This window comes from Helicoverpa armigera, chromosome 1 (genome assembly GCF_030705265.1).
Source record: "Helicoverpa armigera isolate CAAS_96S chromosome 1, ASM3070526v1, whole genome shotgun sequence".
In the NCBI taxonomy this organism is placed as follows: domain Eukaryota; kingdom Metazoa; phylum Arthropoda; class Insecta; order Lepidoptera; family Noctuidae; genus Helicoverpa; species Helicoverpa armigera.
The window spans coordinates 7,571,338-7,591,481 of record NC_087120.1 but is presented as its reverse complement, the minus strand read 5'-3'; the positions used below and the strand labels follow the sequence as shown (position 1 = coordinate 7,591,481).

At 35.9% G+C, this 20,144-nt stretch overlaps 2 protein-coding genes across 3 annotated transcripts in view; both read right to left on the bottom strand.

The window, feature by feature from the left end:
* Positions 1–639: 639 nt before the first annotated feature.
* Positions 640–4,362, bottom strand: LOC110374496 (heparanase). Its single transcript, XM_021332218.3, has one exon. The coding sequence runs from the start codon at positions 4,207–4,209 to the stop codon at positions 2,668–2,670; it is 1,542 nt and encodes a 513-aa protein (XP_021187893.1). The 5' UTR covers positions 4,210–4,362; the 3' UTR covers positions 640–2,667.
* A 1,281-nt stretch (positions 4,363–5,643) lies between these two features.
* The window catches only part of LOC110374487 (FK506-binding protein 2), a 51,666-nt gene continuing 37,165 nt past the window's right edge, over positions 5,644–20,144 (bottom strand). The window contains exons 2-4 of one of the 2 annotated variants that reach the window (XM_021332207.3): positions 10,733–10,821; positions 7,639–7,892; positions 5,644–6,694 (exon numbers count right to left, since the gene is read on the bottom strand). In XM_021332207.3, the coding sequence (XP_021187882.1) occupies positions 6,512–6,694; positions 7,639–7,892; positions 10,733–10,821 (526 nt within the window). In that variant the 3' untranslated portion in view covers positions 5,644–6,511. The remainder of the gene's footprint in view (positions 6,695–7,638; positions 7,893–10,732; positions 10,822–20,144) is intronic. The other variant, XM_021332208.3, reaches the window with a different exon arrangement.

The window sequence follows — 20,144 nt, the reverse complement described above, 5'->3', positions numbered from 1 at the left end:
AGTCTTACGCTTAGGCACCGCAAATTCACAAAAACAGAAATATTTGATGCGTCATAATAAATTGAAGCTGTAAAAATCCGGCGTCCTTAAGTGCGGCCCCAAGCTATTATACGCGTGGTCCAAGATTTATTCCAGTTTTGCTCGTTTGCTGCCAAATTTTGTTTAAGGACGCTTTTCATAAAGAAAACTAAATATAATCTGCTAATTGGATTGAGATAAAACAATTACTAACGAAAATAAATTATACAATTACTAAATCGGAAGATTAAGTGACAAGAATTACATGATTCCATCAATTCAATCTCAGGCAATAAATAAAATGAAATCGCTGGAACCATTCGCGCTCCCTAATGGCTTGGAACCGCGAGATACAAACACTCATTTAAGAGGTTAGCTACATCTCCTTGCCAAAAACCTTGTATGAAAAGGCAACTTGGCGCTCATTTACAAAATATCTTTATAAGAAAGGCTTTGCAGGTTTCTGCAAGTTTTGTCCGCATTACTCATACAAAATTATTGTTATATATTCTTTCAAAATTAAAATAGGTATACGATCAATATTCAGAGTCCTTTAAATAGATTCACTTTTATTAAAATGTAAAAAATAAAGTGCCTTATATCATAAACACTTGTTTGTTCCTTTGAGATCTGGCACTGGTAGGGGAGAGTAGGGGCACATGGTTTTTGGACTGAGTTGGTAAGTATCTAATATTTAAATATAGGTCTATATGAACATAAGTATAAATATATCCTATACAATTTACTTAAAGTAAAACACTTTGACTCAATCAATACTTACTAGAGATTGGACTCTATGTGCGACTTCATATGTAAGCAATAACATGGACATGACTTGAAAACCAAGGTACACTAGGACTGGTCGAGAATTCGAAAATGTATTTCTATAAACAAGAAACATATCTTTGAAATCAAATAGACTGCATATTAGAATTCTGGGCTTTTCAAGTCATGTTCATGTCGGACAAACCCCAATCTTTAAACATTACTTGTATATCCTTATATAGTACACAATAGCATTAAGCATCAATAAGTAGGTATATAACTACTTATAAAAATGTATACATATAAAAACTTTTAAGCTTGGATATATTGTTGACGTTTATAGTACTATGTTATTCAAGGCAAAGAAGAAACAATGTATTTATTAATTTGCACATTTTCAGGGTAACTACCTGAAATGTGGCAAATTAAGTAAATGTCAAATTGAAACATATTTTTAAACTATTTAAATTGTGATGGAAGATTATACAATCAAGCAGTTTATATGATGTCACATGGCACTGGAACAAAATCTTAAAAACTAGTCACAACAATATAGATAAATAATTAGAATAATATACCTATGTAATTAGATAGAAATAAAAAACAAGTAGATACATACCTCATGGGTATCTTATGATTAAAAAATAAACGTAATACCCTATGAATTATTGTGATAGGTATATAAATTAACATAATTTTAATAGATATATGGAGAGATCTCAGAAATAACTAAGTAATGTTTAGGTATCCTTTTTCACAAGACAATATTAACAAAAACATATTGCCTATACTAAGTTAAAGAAGATAGATAAATTGATGCGTATTTGTTCACTACATCTATGCTATTATATTCCATCTCACACATTGAGACTTGTCTTATCAAATGGCCAGTAGTTCAATGTCAAACAAAGTATGATTCTCCTTGACTGGGTGAGAAGGCTGCGTATTGTCAACAGTCCAAGATAACTGCTGTGAAAATAATGCAAAATGGAAATTGACTTATTTAACGAGCCAAGATATATTTTTCAAGGCAAGCAATATTGTAACAAACAGTCACAATTACTCTGTATTGTTATGTTGGACACTTATTTAGTCAAGTGTTTAAATTCTTTCTTATGAACAAATTGCTTTTTGAATGGGATTGTCATTTGTAAGTAGAACTTACAAGACTTGTGATGATTAACTGCATTGAGATTTTTGTTTAAAAATTATCACAGATGATTTAAAAAAATGTTTACATGTGTCATCCATAACAAAATCTATTGTCCTAAATATTAATTTATAAATATTTTCTCAACGATTAGGCAGGCAATCCCAATGAGTTTAAAACTTGTATATTTTACAAAGTCAATTATTGATTTTTTCTATCTTGAGCTTGACTATTGAATGTCTTGATATTCTTTACTGAGTGTAAAGACAATTTTATTGATCCAAATAACTGGAATTGTTATTTGCACGACATACCCGTGTGCAGCAGTATGAAATAACTAGAAGTCGAAATACTTTAGCACATTTGTTAAGGCAGTGTGAAAATAATTTTTAACATATATAGGTATTTTACATATCTCTATATGAACAGAGAAATGTTAATACAATGTTAAAGCTATTGCAATTAATACATTATGTATATGAAAATGATAATACAGATCTACCAATGTAAATTAATTATTAACATCACAGCAATATAAGAGTTGATCATATTTGGCATACATAAATCAAAATTTAACAGTAATTTATTCGAATTTGAGATTAAGGGAATAATTTTTTAAAGCGATTGATAAGGTAGGTAATTTCAACTTGTACAAGAACTTTACGCAAAATTATTCATTGGAATGTTAAGTACAAACTTAATTAAGTTAGGCAACTGTCTTAACAAAAGCAGGACTAGGCACAAGCTTTTATAGAAGTATTTTTGATGACCCAAAATGCCATCGAGAATGGTGGCATGGAAATATGATTACCATACTTTAAATGCACAGGTTCCAAATCTGGTAATGCAGACTCATAATATAGCGGCCATCCATTCAACAACATTGTTTTTGATTGCCTGTTGTTGGATGGTGCACTCAATATAAACTCATCAATGATCAAGTTATCTCCATGCAATGCAGTGCCATTCAACAAGAATCTTGCTTTAGCCATCTCCAAATTCACAGCAAAAACAGTTATAGCTGTAGTATCGTTAGTGTATTTTTTATTTGCACAGTGTGCATACATTCTTTGGAAGCGAGAACATTTGCAATCAACGTGTAAAACTTTGTTCCCAACAAGCTTTTTGTAGAGGACGCTGAGCCACCAATCAGGTAAAGGTTCTAATTCTTTATCAATCAGACTATAGTTTCCACCAATGAAACTCTGTCTCACTACAGTAGTGATGTTGTATGTTGCTGCAAGACCTAGCTTATCTAGCCATAGAGGACTCCCAGCGAAGGAATTAGACAATCCAGGTGCTCCTCCTCCATATGAGCTGCTTGTCTCTGTCAGCCACATCGGCATATGCCTATATTTCTTGGTGTGATTTCTCATTGCTTCTATCTGCTGTTTTAATAAATTAAACGTATCAGGGTTCCAGAAGTCTTCAAGTTTGGCAGTTCGGCTGTTTAAATAGTATTGATGCCAAGTGACTGCATTTATAGTCTTTGAACCATTTCCTAAGAACTCTCTCATGTACTCTAAGCAATATGGACGCTTGGACTGGGGTCTGGTTGTGTCTGGACCAACCAGCAGGGAATGTTTGTATCCAGAATGATTAAGAAGTTTCCGAAGTTTTTGGAAATCATGAGCCAATACTTCAGGGGTCAAAGATAAATTAAATACATGTTCAAAAGAGTTTGGCTCATTTCCAAGCTGCCAATCTACATCAAAATGCTTACTTTTGCTGTATTCCAATAGTTCTCTTGCATTTTGATCATTCCATCCATGATCATCACGGAGCAGAACATTCATAGGGAATAACAATTTCGTTTTTGTAGCTTTGCAGAATTCATTAACATCTGACCATTTTTTCCCAGTCATAATGAAGAAAGGTAAGTATTTATGTTTGCATAGCTTTCTAACAGCTGGGCAGACTGACTTGGAGTGGGGGTCTTTTGGGCAGTGGTCGCACGACGCCACAATGTCGTTCTCACTGAAAATAAGTCGGTCAGACATGGTGCCGCCCAGGCGAACTCGCGCCGGCGCTAAAGCTGCTGCAAGTTGCCGCAGTCTCGGCTTCGTAAAGTCTATTTTGTTGTAATGCTCTATTTCAGAAGTGTCAATGCCGATACTCAGGAAATCATCGGGCATGATGTTAGATACAGTCTGATGCTCGTCAATGGTAATATAGCATTTCTCTCCAGAGTTATACTTCACAAATAACACCATTAAAGCCACGTTGCAGCAGAAGGCTATGGCACAAGCAGCCATTAAACTTTTGTTAGACAGCATTTTGCTATTACAAGAGGTAAAAAGTTTATGCGATCACTTACACCGTTTGGAGTTCTATCCCTACTGTTTTTCACAAACACACAGCACTACAAACAAATTCACAACACAGTCGCCGTCCGACTGTCACTGACAGGCTGACTGAACTGACGTGAGAAACGACTGAAACGAGGGATGTCTCTTTGCGTAGGGATTTGCTAAAAGTATCGATACTTCTGGGTATCGATACTTTTTATGCAAATGTACTGTCTGTAAATGAAATGTATTCCAAAAATGTTATGTTATGATTATTATGATATTACGAACTATATATACGTTTAGTCACTACGTAATTTAATGTCACCCTATCATCATTTGTTGTATTTCATGTTGGCTTTCAGTTCAGTTTAACTCAGCTCAGTACAGTTGAGTACTACTTAGTTCAAATAAGAACAGGCCCAGAACCGGCCATGACAAAATGTTCACCCATTTACTGACCGGCTGCGCCATATGTTGCTTAACCTTATTATGATTGATAGATTCGTGTGGTTGTACTGTGTACTCTATCTCCTTAGGGTTCGATACTTTTGTGGTATCGATGTTATTGGTGTAGGTATAGGATAATTTCTGTGATCCCTATGGCAAATGGCAAGAGGAGAGAGAGGCATAGAGTATTTTCTCAGGTATTGGTATTTTGGCTAATTACATTTTTAGACACCACTGTGCTTGTAGGATTTAAATTCTTAAAAGTTTATAATATATGTTCATACACTTTCGTACATACAAATGAAATAGGCACTGTTTAAATTCTAAATTTTTGGTCGAAAATACTTCACATTTCACAATGGACCTATTACCTATCATCAAAACTCTTGAAAGTTTAGGCTTTCATCAGATTACCTACTTATACTTAACATTCATTCAGGTTTATGATTTTGGCCTAATCATGGGGAATGTAGATAACAGAGACAAGGGAACTCTTCAATGATATCTAGGTACCAAGTGCCTCGTGTTTGGTCATAGAGAATAGGTACTATGCCTATGTAGGTATAGGTGCCTACTATTATAATATAGAATTATGTTTGGTCTTATTTTATTCCTACCTCTATGATGAACAATTTACACCGAGTTTGGTTTGACAAAACGCGTGCTTTATAAAGGAGTCGATGCACCTACATATAGGTAGTTCAACGAAAGTAAGGTACTTTTGGTTGATATATATATGTAGGTACAGGTACTGTCTATAGAGTCTATTAATGGGCATGGGCGTTGCCAGGGTGTGACAGGGTGTGGCATTTATCTAGACAACTTAGGTACGTGTTTATTACGCCCAGTGTAACCTAACACCACACATGAATTCCAACCAGCGGCATATGGAGCAGCGTAAGATATCGATAGGTAACATATAGGCTTTCCTAAAGTCTCATCATATAGATTGGGAAAATGAAACAAAGTAAATGGTATAAATACGTTTAATATTAAAACCACAGCGGAATGAATGCCGAACAGGTAATCGTTGTCCTAGACGACGTACCTACAGGTATTTACATAAGTACATAAAAATTCAAGTAGATAATATAGACAAAGTAGGTACATAAGAACTTAAATTGGACCAGAAAGTTATTCAAAATATGATTGAATGCCTCACGCATTTAAAATAGCAAGTGGAGTAACAGTATTTGAATTTAGTTCGTATAGTCAACATAAAATACAGGCGCTGTAGTCTTGGAACAAACAGATCTGATTATATGGGTACGGGGCATCATGGCCCCTGTACTGTAGTATGTATGTACCTAAAGTACTTATTCATTAAATCTAAGTAGATTAATACAATCGGACATTTTACAATAATGTCGGATGCACACATGATTTTTAATAAGTAATATTGTGATTATATGCTTGAATCTACTACATTTGATTATAATATTATGTTGACCTTTAAATGTTACATTACATGCAAAATAGACATCGAGAGAAAATATTATGCTGAAAATGGAATAAATGTGTTATACATACTCAGGTAAATTAAAGTATATATTACTTAATATTCTAATAACAAACTCCGGCACACCAACAACATAAGTAAATAAACTAAGTACAAAAGACTCAACAAAACTTTATAGAACTGACTCACATACTCTCTTTAACTCTAAATATTATAGATCGACATCATTACGATGCGGGGCTATTATTAGAATTACATATGACTGTGTATAATTTAATTGTAATCAGTTGCACGCAAGTCTTACGACTCGTCTCCCGAGGTACCTATTTGTTTATATGAAATCAGAGTTGAGTCGGGAGCGAGTTCTCTAGCTTAAATTATTTAAAGTTCGTCATGTTTAGGCCCTGAAAATTCCTCATGGCTAATAAAACCGTTCTTGTCCTTATCTTCGTGTTGGAAGATTTCCTCCACGAGCTTGTCATGGCTCTCCAGCATCTGTTTGATGTCTTCACTCATCTCGGCGCCGTCAGACGGAACCATCTGCTTCTTCAAGTACTCGCTGACCTGCGAGACACATAACGATACATTATTAATTGATATTATTAAAATAATAACAAAAGCTGATCGTTTTTTTTTCATGATGATTTACGATAAATTATATTTACATAACTGTCATAATATAAACCTTTGCCAACCTGGTGAAAGAGTTTATAAGATGTTAATTGGTTTATGTTAATTTTATTGCAATTCTGAGCTATGTAGCTACCTAACCTCTTCTTAATATACAATAAACAAGCACACTATAACTACTTAAAAACAATTAGGACAAAACTTCAACACTTAATTAGTTTAATTAATATTATTAGGTCATACAATAAAATCGTGTTAGCTCGGGTTCTTATAAGAAGTTCATTTAGGTATGTGTCATGCACTTTTAAATTATTTATTTATCTCAAGGGTTTTCCTACCTATTTGACTTACCGTACTATTATTATAAAACATGCAGATAACTACAGACGAAACTGAATACTTTACTTCAGGATTGATTGAAAATCACAAATTACTCCCCACATCCTCATCCCCCATTACCAGACGTTCCTTTCAAGTCTAAAAGAAATGCAATTTGAAAGCTATATACAATTAGCAAAATTGTTAAAAAGCCTACTTTAAATTACAATAAAATCCCGATAACTTATCATTTGAAAATAAAATATTTGAAAATAGCTGTAGGTAAGTAAGTACCTAACATTTCTAACGGCAGACTACTTGTTCTTACTATTTTATTCACTGAGCGAGCACAGGTATTATTAATAGCTTGTTTTAAAAAGTACATTATTGTGCCTGTACGGCAAAATGGCGATGTAAGAGGGGAGAGAGACCGAAATACGCTAAATGTTAGTTGCTATACAAATACTATAGTTTAAGAACACAACAACGATAAGTTAACAGGACTCTGTGTTAAGGCCTCCTCCGAATAACATCCTTCACCTAAAGCCAACGGCACTGACCTCCTCGCGAGATAATTCTTTGTCTCCATCGGTATCCATTGCTTGGAACGCTAACTCTATACTCACTTCTTCACGGGACAGCATGTTGTCGGCGTCAGCATCGATTTCTTTGAAGACGTTGGTGGTTGGGGGCGAGTCACCGATGTTGATGAGTTCTACATCAAAGTGCAGAGTGGCGTGGGGTGGGATCACGTTGCCGGCCCCGCGCTCTCCGTAGCCCAATGAGGATGGGATGGTCAGTTTGCGTTTCTCACCTGAAATTACACAAATAAAATTGGGTAAGTTAACAATTCTAGTTATAACACCATAGGTCGAGGAAACTGTGCTAGTGTTAAACTTGGTATGTAAACGATATATTCTAGCTAAACACTAGACTATATATGAATTAAATACATTATACAGATAGAGTACAGAGAGCTAGGCGAACAGTAAAAATAATCTGTAAAAGAAGTTTTGCATTGTCTTAACTTCATGAGATTATTTCGCAGTTATGATTTCTATTAGGTATTCATTTTATTACGTCATTTTTTTTCAACAGGATAAGCCTCGTGAAATGTTGGAAGTTTGAAAAGGATAAGCTGGCGTCAACATCTGGCAGTATGGTACATGTTCGGGGAGGCGTAGTAAAGCCGTCGACGATCGCGATGAATCAATATTAAAAAGGCCGATTATTGTGATGAATCCAATGTTTTATGGACGCAAACGAAGACTTTTGTACTTTTGTGCTTACGTGTCACTGCGACGTGTTCATCGCCTGGATTATCTGTCCATTCCAGGTGAAAATAACCATCACATCCCGCATCAATCTCTTCCTTTGAAACGCTTCCATCACATACCATGAACGGTTTCGAGAGATCATTTTCCGAAGTACACGCCAGTTCTTCATTGAATGCTACACACTCATCATTGTTGGCTAATCAAAAATGAGCAAAACCTTCTGGAGAACTCTCTGAGATTGGTCCAGATTTGCAAAATAATATTACTGTTGGTTCGTTTTCCGATTCCATTTGATTACTTATAGTGTATGCTATCAAATGCTGATTTGATAGGGCTGCCACATTTTCAGCGTCTATCCCCTCCATGGGTGTTGATGACAGAATTTGTAAATCAAACACCTGCTGAGGTTCTTCCGCTACAAATTCACAAACTTCATACTTCACCGGATTCTCATCTAATACATTTTCGAACATATTTTCATCAAATGCAAGCGGATCCTTGTTAACTTCCAACATGGGACTCGCAGAAACGCCAACATCCACATCTATATTGGAAATTGTAGACATATTTTCATTTGAATCTTGATTGACTGTAAAGTCGATGGGTAGAACTGGATCATTTCTACCATAGAAGGTTGGTAGTGTTAAATTTTCAATTTCCTGTCCTTGCAAATTGATGCCAGGCATACGTTCACTATGACTTCCAAATACTCTTGAATTTGCGGACTTGTTGTCATTTCCGCTGATTCTATTATTCAACTCCCATTCTATATTATGAAGGTTAATTCCCCATTTTTTTGTGCCATTTTCTTCCAACCATTTACCTATCGCGTATCTTACTTCATTAATTCTTTCGGTGTTGCTTTGAACTTTCTTTATGATTACATCGAACTCAAAGTATTTTCGAAATTCTTTTACATTGGAAATTGCTTCCACGAGTATAGGATTGCTAACAAGTATTTTCCTGGGCGGCCCGAAATCCATGAAGACTCTCATCAGTTCCCGCGTCAGCTTCGGTAACGTAAAGTCCTTATTCATAGGTCTCAAATGAAGGAACTTTGTAAACAAGTCTTCGTAAGCTAAAATGAAGCTGAAATCAAATTCTGGATCTAATGCCATCGGTATAATATCAAGAGTGTATTTGACATTTGGTTGGTTTTCTCCCTGACAAACAGGGCACACTTCACTCAAACATTCTATTGTATTCCTGTTTATGAGATAATTATTTTGCATTATATCTATAAGCTCCGTTGCCTCTGGGTGTCCATTCTCTTTATGCACTTTCCAAACTATTTCAAATGAGTCTTCCCAAGGTACTATTATTTTATCTCGTCCACCAATATTTTTTATCAGGCGTTCTTTTCCATCTAAAATGGTTATTTTATAATTTTGCAAATCGATTTTCAGTGCCATCTTGTCTCGCTGATGGCGTTCAAATTCAGGGCCAACTTTTTTTATACGTCTCATCACAATATCCACATAATCCTGACTGGCCATATTATAAAGAAATATTTTCTTTCCTCTATAATATTCCGACGTGTAAGTTTTCGGAAGTTTCGTATAGTATTCATTCCTTATTGCTTTGATCATTTCATCGTCAAGATCACTGTCCGTCAAGTATTCATTGTTATTTATTTTTGACGCCGCCATTTTATACAAACTAGGCGGAAACGACCCCGGCAATTACAGACAACAACAACAAACAACACTTTACCACGTCATTGTTATTCACAACACAAACGCACTCAATTGTATTGTTCAGATTAGTTCACCAGTTATGAATGTGTCTTTAATTTAATTTAAATTAGTAATATTTGAGATGCATACACAAAATGAATTTACGAAACGCATAAAGGCATGTATTCAACATTAGAGGGATCGCATCGCGACTGCTGCGCGGGCCGGGTTGCGCGGCGCCGTATCCACCCACGCATCAATGTCCCCAGTCCCCTATCCCCTAGCATTCCTAAAAAATATCTACTGCGCAGGACAGTGCCCTTTCACAGGATACCTAGAACCAATAATTGAGCGGACAAATTGCTAACTATGGCGTGGCAAATTCGTTTGTGATACGAGGCTGCGCGGGTCGGCGGGGGACGTTACCGCTAACAGCAACTGAACCATGTAATGTTATTTCGTTTGGATGCCATAGAATGCTGTTCTCGGAGCCTATAAAAAATTTTCAGTGATCGACGTGTGTGAAATGTGTTAAATTAAAACTATTTCACCTCTAGGAGCGCAAAAATACTAAAATATACTTAATCACCTTAGCTAACATTGCTAACACCATCTATAGCAGATTTTGACAAGATGTACGTACTGACCATAGTGTTTAGCACAGAGTATATTACAGTAAGAGGATTCGTATCGATACTCACCAACACACATATCGAGCAGACCCTGGTCCCATCCCTTGATGACTTGGCCGACTCCGATTTGGAACGTGAAGGGTTGATCGCGGTCATAGCTGTAACAAAAGATAAGTTTTCTTATTAGTCGGCCAAAGATAGTAGACTCGAAGAGCTAATACTGATTTAACACTCTTGTTCACCTTTGTTTTAGACAAAATAAAGGTGGGCTAACGCAATAATGTAACATGTGTACTAATTTTGTTGTGGATTAGCCCATACCATGAGGCGGGAAACTACATCCTAAGCTCCTAAGTACTGTACTCTAATCGCGTATGGTCTGGTAAACTAAACTCTGATAAAAGCATTGTAATGGGCTGCGTAGCACGTTCGTAGCCCCTGCCTACAAAGCGCCCTCGTAGAGTGGATTATGGAGTTACGGAAGGCATTCTACATGAAGTGAATTTGCTTGAGCTGCGTAGCTCGCTCGTAGCACTCGTAGCCAAATCTGCTACACCTTAATAGCTAAGGGAGTATCCATGTGCTCAACGACCCCTTACATAGCTACATACTTGGGATTAAATAAAAATGAATAGTATCATTTTTTTTTTTCAATAAAACTAGAAATGAAAAGATATAGTCAGCATTCTTTTGTTAAGTTTAGATCGTCATTAGTTCCCTCTGGTATTAGATAGTAAAAGCTGGTATAAGTATCTTAGGTGTGCGCAGAAAGACAAGGAGAAAACTTCGCTACTCGCCACTAGATGGCGTTGTACGTTGTAAAGCCAGTACAATATAATTTTGGATTGAGAGATTTTATTTAAACTCTTCTTTCTGCTCTAAATAATTTTACAATCTAACAATCCTATGACCTATTCTATGTTAGATAGTTACGAACACACATATGACCAAGTTCAGCACCAAACTGCTTCTGAGTACATTAATCGACTTTTTTCCCATGTTTCAGAAATCTACAAGTCTAAAAGCTCAACTTATAAACAAGAGATCTATTATTTATCCAGGGCTGAAACTAGGGGTGACTGGGTCACAGTGGATAATATAATTAATTTAGGTACAATAACTTAAAATGTGTTGCATTCATGCACACAAAAAAAAAACTGCATTTCAGGTCCAATAATGGCATCGTAGGTAATGTTATGTTCGTTTATACATTAGTTTGTCACATCATTTTCATCGTTATTTAATTTCAGAGATGTTATATTTTCCGTCAGCTTCAGAGTAAAACTTCTTTTAAAAAAGTGATTCACTGTTACCCAATCTCCTCTACACTACACGTATTATATTTAACGTTGCCGTAGCGAATTATCCATGATATATTCGGCCAATGTGACCGGAGTATCAGATAAATCGGCCGGTAGAACAACACTATTCCATAGGCCTTTGTTCGCAAGTCCAGTTTGGTACATCCATTACGGTTTATCACGGTTTACGAGGTAGTACGTCATGTAGGTACCTATCGGTATTATAACATTACTTTTAATTAGTGTATTCAGATGCGATTTGCTTAATTAATTAGTGTTTGAAAGAGAACTGCATCTCTTTGAATTTCGAAGAAGAGCAGTTAATAGGATCTGTTTAAGACCACATGCTAAAAGCCCGTGTCTCCTTATAACGGGTGCATTCGATACACAATAATACCTGTAGCTTATGTACGCAGACGGTCTTATTTTCTTTTTTATAGTTAATGGTTTCAAGTTACTTTGTGTTGAGCACGCTTTCAGCTTTTATTTAATATAATGACACTCATGTTGCTTTCACGCTACAACTGACCAGTGTAATTCATTCATTCAGAATGTTTTAATTAATGTAGTACGAATCATTCCAAATTATTTCTCAGTTCCTTTGAATAAACAATTAAAAGTTTCCCAATTAAAAATCGTTTACCGAAAAATATTAATGTTTTAAAGTTTTTTTTGCGAAACCAATTAAATTGCTTCGAACGTTGCTGAAAATATGCAATTCCAGATGAGCGTAACTGTGTTTTATGGGAAAACATTAATAGGTACCTACAAAAAAAACTACATAGGTATTTCTACAATTGCTGTTTATCGAGTGTCTGTGGTAATATCATATTTTGTATAGTGCATGTAAAGTTCATGGGTTACTGTTAGAATTATTAAACCTACCTATGCGACTAAACCATCCTCTGTCATTATATACGAGTTGCAAATGAAATCTCGTACATTTGCCGACATCAATGGTACATAAGTTATTCTGTATCGAATTCTATTTGTTCTCTTAAATTTACGTCGGCATTAATTATTGAAACACTTTATGGTTATCAAAATTACAGTTATCGGTGTATTTAAAAGTCTTGTTGTTTTTAATGAAGATACTTAAACATCTATGTTAAATAGTGATTTGTAAGTCTGTTATTCGCGGTTTTAACCGCGTCCCGGGGAATCTTCTTCCCGTACCCGGATAAAACACAGCCCATGTTCAGCGCAGATAGTGTAGCTTAGGTACCTACTAGCAGTGCAAAAAATATTCAAATCGCTTCAGTAGTATTCAAACAAGCAACAAATCATTCATCTTTATATATTATAATAGATTAATAGCCGAAACCAATTATTAAAAAGGAAACTTCGTAAATAGCGGGATAACTAATTAAACGTATCCATACATAAAGTACCTAGTCGTAATTAATTCAGTACATGCATAAGTACCTACCTACGCTAAATAACGTGTGATGTAGTAAGACATCGGATTATTTAGTTAGACAATCAAATGCCAATGTACGCTGGAAAATCTACACCATGCAAAACGTGGTGAAATATGCACAATATAGGTACACAACCTTCTAGCAAAATAGTATTGTTATACTAGGTATTGTTTTGATTTCACGTTTATTTTGTCAGCTTATGAATATGCTAGGGTTAGCATTCATATCGGTCAAAATAAATATCCCGTGCACAGTTCAGTTCACAGAAAAAAATACCGGATTTATTATTATTTATTAACGCTGTAGAATTTTAACCCTGTAAAAGTAAACAAACATGCAAACGTATTGATATAATCAGATGTCTAGTGATATCTTTCAACGCGTGCCAACAAAATTCCATTTGGGTGTTACCTGATTATGCCACTAATAGGGGCTCACGTTCGAGCCGCAACTCAATGTGACAGCCTAGAGTCAGCAGCTAGCTGAACTGATAGGGAATCAGATTTAGGCTTATTTACGAACTAATCAACAAATGTTTAAGTTGTTTTAGTAAGGCTGTAAATATTTAATTTCATAGTTAGAAATTCCATTCGCAAAGTAAAGGTAACTCCGTAACAAATACTTGAAATTGTGCAAATAACGATTATTGGTGAAGAAACATGTTTACGTGTGTGCGGTCAATGACTAACTCTTGACTAACGTTTGACCCTCTTCTGCCTCGAACAGATACCTAGTTTAATACCACATATTTCACCAATGAGACTTCGTTCTGTGTAATATTTCACAACCATTTACCGAAGTGCAAGTTTCCTTATTTCTCAACCAACTTTCTATTTCAAAGATTATGACGCACTTGGTATCGTGTCATCTACATAAATAATAACGTCAACCTATGACCTTAGTACCTCAAGCTCAAAGCATTAACATTTAAAAATGTCTACCCCATTGAAATGGTTAATCTATTTTACTGTTACATAGGCATCCTGTGCAGCATTTCAATCTAGCTAATGTTTGATGGCATTAGGCCCAATTTGTGAGTTATCCCAAACTAATTGAAGCTTGTTTACCGCCGGAGTGCGCTACAATGGCGAATGTTTTGCGGAAATAAAATGCGAATGTAAAGACAATACACTACGGTAGTGTTGTGATTCTCAAGGTGCCTACTATGTTTGTTCCGCCCCTCTTGTTAAACAACTTTCATTTATACTTACGTTTTCGTGAACAAGGATGTAGAATTTTATACAAGCAACTCGTATCAATCGATTTTTGTTTAAATGTCGACCTATGCTTTCACAGAATTAAAAAAAAGGAGTATGTGTGTATTTCCTAGATTTTCAAATAAATAACAGAAAGACTTTCCTCCAAAGCTTACAAACAACTTCAATTTTATTTTCCAAATAAAAGCATTTTTATCAAGAACTTGTAATTTTTAGTTCATCTGCTATTGTTGGAAACTTTTCAACAGTGCACTGAAAGAGTCTTTCAAATTCGAAAGCAAAAAACATTGAGGTTTTTGTGTTCATAAAGTTTATTAAGTAGGAAATAGAAGGTGAGTACTTACTTATTTTAATAATGCCAATTTCTAGGAAAATTAAGAGACGATATTTATTGAGAAATATTAAGTAGTTGTTCTTGATTCCAGGGAATTTGAATAGTAAATAAGCCATTCATTTGTTTATTGCTACAAAAATATGTAGGGCTGACGGGACTGCCCGGTATTTGCAGGAGTTAAGAAAACTAAAGTAGCGTAGGCCGGCGATAGCAGAGCTAACTAGACCGAGATAGGTGGTCAACACTTGACATCAGTTAGACCCCTCGCCTACTTACTACAAACAGTCATTTCCTGCACAATAATTTATCTAAGGTTTCATTTGAGCAATGGTTTGAATCCTACTAATAAGACGAAAGTTACTCATTCGGATATGATACGAACAGCTACCTAAACGAGCATACATCTTCAGATTCAGATCTCCACTTTGTGATTATTTTTCCTTTGAAAAGCGAAAGCAACTTGCTGACACTTCAAGTGACCCATAGGCTGGTTTTTATTTTTGTCAAATAGTAAGCATTGCCATCCAACGTGGCAATGCTGCCAGCCTCTTGGGTACACTTCCGGTGGGCAGCGATGAGGAGTTTTGATGCAATTTTTATAGTAGGTAATAAGTTAAATAATAGGTGTATATAATTTTATTATTAAGATTATGTAAAAAGTTATAAATAAAAAAAAAATCTTTTAAAAGTAAAGGGGTCTTATTATGCATGTCATGGCATAAAGATATAGTCACATTACCATAAGATTTTAAAGTTATTTCAAGTAACATCATCTCTATGCAATTCTAGAAGGTATTTTGTTTATAGATAAATTACATACTGAGTTGCGTCACGGACTTGTTGGTGAAATCGGCGGCGCCGCACATAAATGGTACCTAGCATTAAGTACAGGTGTTTGATGCATTCCCACGTTATTTATATGAATCACAATGATTTGTGAAAGTATATAGGTTTCACATGACAATTAATACGTAAATTATACTTCTTTGAAAACTTTCTTTAAATTAGCAGGAAGTCGAATGCAGCGGAAAAATTGCAAATCAAAAGAAGTAGGTATCAGGAATCGTCCTATGATCGTTGCTTTCGTTTTGTTTTCATTTTAGCTGTTGCTAATAATGAATTAACACCGATAGTCGTAGAAATGTGAGCAGCTATTAATTGACCGCTTCACAAAGTTACGACGGTAATAACTGACAACGTGGCACATTATGGCAATTTCTGCTGCTGTTCAGCTTTTTATAACTTTTATTCACTTCATTAGCTTTTCTGGTCTATTTAATCTGGGATCACATTGTCTATAAAATGCATATTTCGTGAGTATTTTGTGAAAATAAAATACCTTATTTGTCGGTCTCATTTTATTTTGAAAACAACTTACCGGCTTTGCTGCCGGTTTTCTAACTAACTGGATTCTGATGTCCGTTGAAAACAAAAGCCAGTCGGCAGTCCGCATTCAAATTTGAGTGTGCAGTTCAGGTCATGCGTATGCTAACCAACAGTGCCAAGCACGAGCAAAATATAAAACATAGGCTCCTACAGACAGCAGGAAAACTCAAAAGGAGGCTAATGGCGTAAAAGTGCTGCAGATTTTTTTAAACAGTGTTCCTTAAAATTAGCAAATTCTTAAGAATCGAAAATACGTGCTTTAGTGTAAAGCAAAGAATTAACACGAATGTGGAAACCGGGAATTTCCAAATCAGAAATCGGTAATGCTGAAGTGAAGAGAAGGCTTAACGAACCACCGTAATTTTGACTGCTGCTTCAAAATAATGCTTGCTCATAACAATGTAGTCAGGTAATATGAACCCACATCACTGAACACCCAAATCCTAAACAGCTAAGCCGATTTTAACGAATGGGGCACTGGTGCATTTAGCCATAATGGAAACACTCTCTAGCTCATACACGGTGGGAATAGTGCGCCTGGATTAATAACCCCACCCCCCACAAGGGCGAACTTAAAAACGATTGCAGGTTGTCTTTCACTGAAAACTTAGTTGGCTTTTAGTTTTCATTAATTGCTGTACATTCTGCACAAGTAGGAAACTGTAACTAAAAAGGTGTATTTCACTTTTATAAGTTAGAACTATTATTTTTTTGTTAAAATACTTTTATTCAAAAAGTTATTTTATCCTTTTACTTTAGAATGGGGCCTACTTCCAGCAGTGGACAGCAAAAGTTTGATATGACGATGATTTCTTCCTTTTTACACACAGTATGACTTTGAAAATCGTATAGCACTTTATGTACCTACTATTAAAAAACTGGGTACTGATCAGATCCAAGCACTATATTTGTATAAACTGATCTCATTGGATTTATAATGAGATACTCAGCTGAGCAAGCGCTCGCGGCTGCTACTGGGAATCTATCACATTTCTAACATCCTACTACCGCTTTAAAACCAACAACTAGTTTCGATATAATTATCATTGTAGACTTCCACTGAATTCAGGTTATTCATATAATATAGATATTGTTTCTTTATTAATTGGAAAGTTGAAAACAATATCCTAATTAGAAACACTGCCCCAGAGTTACGGCAAATTGCGTTCATTTAATCCTGTATCCTGTTCCCGCAATACCTAGCCATAAAGCCACTATTTTAATAACATACTCGGTAATCTCTCTTTTGAAAATATTTTAATTTCAATCCATTATACAAAGCTGCTTTTGGGCTTTAGCAGCTCGTGGTTTTCAATATAAAAGCACGGGGCCTTTAAAATTCCCAACCCATTTGTCTCACGACAAATTCGGAAGGGATTACATCCTTTTAACTGTTAATTGAAAATATTCAGTTATAAAAACTTCAATAGGGCTTCCCATTCATGCCCACAGTATGATCCATAAACGCAATTGCAGCCAGAAGGGGTACTGCTGTAGGTATCAGTCAGGTCCGCGGGGTCAGGTAATTTAATTGCCTTTCAAGTACATAAATTACATTGTTTCGACCATTGCTAAGCAATAGTATATTTTTATTTTGTTAACATGTTTTGCAATAGTGTTGCAAAAAGTTGGGATTATCCAAGGTGCATTTTTATAGCGCATGACTACAAGGAATATGGCCGGTTATGTGTCACTATTACATTGTATTAAAGTTGTCTCAAAGGGCTTACACGTGCTTGCTTAGAGTTCTAGTTCTACGCCAGAATCCCAAAGGTACCAGTACTTTAATCTATAATACCTCGCATGCGAGATGTAAAGGGGAAAAGATGCAACAATGTAAGGTAAACGTACCAATAGTCGTCGGATTTCGGAAATCACTGACTTTGAAGCGCTACTGTGTGACAAATATTTAATAGAAAATGAACATTTTTGCATGACGTGATAGAGTATTTATTCATTATTCTAAATAACTAATGTTTTTTTAATCATTTTGATGGGTTTATATACTTATTAAGGTAAAAGTGAAAAAAGGCCGATTTGTACCAATAGTCGTCTGATTTGTACGGATACTCGTCAAATATTCCCAGTACTCGTCAACTTTTAATGCTAATGTAAACTCTCTGCTCTTGAACATAAGGTTCAAGTTATGTACATTTTTTTTGTGCTTGAATTTGTTAAGCATACTTGTGCTTTTGAAATATTAGATAGGTAGATAGATAAAAAACCAAATTACTATTTAGAATAGCAGGTCATAATCTGTTAGAAGAGCAGGTACTCAATAAAACAGATACGTAGTTGCATTTTAATTTATATTCCTATCTATCAAACGCTTGGAATCACAAAATCAGTCTATAATATATATGTTATATTTCTTAATCATAATAACCATGCAGTCATGTGCATATGTAGCACGAGTAAAATAATTACTTTTAAAAATTAATAAATATTTAAATTGTAAAATAAAATAATTAGTATTCACAAAAAATAAAAGCCACATTCATTTATATATAGCTTTCCGCGAAATAATTACTAACATTCATAGATATGTAGGTAAGGTTGTCATTCATCAAAACTTCTGAATTGCTCAGCGCATGCTAAGTACCATTTGCAAAAATCTCTATAGACAGTTCAAACTGTCTACTGTCTTAAAGGTAGCAATCAAAAAATAAAATATGATTAGGTACAACTAACCGAGGGTATACTGTCCCCCATCTCCGGCCTGCCAGAGTGAAGGTCTCCCTCCTCTTGGCTTGCCTTCATTGGCCGACCAGAGTGGAGTCGCTAGAGCAGGGTTAGCAGCCCTGCTCGGAGGGTAGATGCCTCGTGGTAAGTGGTGGGTGGGCCGGTGATGCTGGACCCACAGGGAGCGCGTGATCTGCGTTTAAAGTCCGCCGAGGTATCCTCACCCTTCAGCCGCTCATGTACCTGTTGCCCTCTTGTTGCGAATTTAGCGACTGATTCCCGGGGGCCCAGTAAGTGAGGTGGCGAGTCTCCAACTGCCATTTTAACATGTATTTTATACATTGTCATCGGCAGGTGCCATAGTTCCTCATCATCATCATCCTCCGAGCCTTTTTTCCCAACTATGTTGGGGTCGGCTTCCAGTCTAACCGGATTCAGCTGAGTACCAGTACTTTACAAGAAGCGACTGCCTATCTGACCTCCTCAACCCAGTTACCCAGGCAACCCAATACAAGGTTGTTAGACTGGTGTGAGACTTGCTTTTGACTACCCGTAACGACTGCCAAGGATGTTCAATGACAGCCGGGACCTACAGTTTAACTTGCCATCCGAAACACAGTCATTGGTGTCATTGCAGGATATACTTAGAGAGTACATACAAACTTAGAAAAGTTGCATTGGTACTTGCCTGACCTGGAATCGAACCCGCGCCCTCATACTTGAGAGGTTGATTCTTGGCCCACCAGGCCACCACGACTTTTTTTCCAGGTTGCATAGTTCCTATAGTTTCCTATATCCTAATTCACTAACATCCCAACGCAATAGCCCAAGTAGTTTTCCTCCATAGTTAGCAATAGTTTAGCGCAGAACCGGAGATTGTCCTTGGGTTCATTTCTATAGTATATATTATACAGGGATAATCGTCAGTTTTGTGTCACCATTTCATTAAAGTTGTCTCAAAAGGGCGTTTTAAATTTTCTTGCTGCATCTGATGGTGTGTGTGGCCCCTTGATTTACAGCTTTTATGACTTTTAAAAGGCCCTCTTGCTTGTAGTTTCTTTCAGTCATGATCTGCTATTAAAATTACGATCATGCAATCACTAAATATAGACAATTTTGAGATTACTCTTTACCCATCAA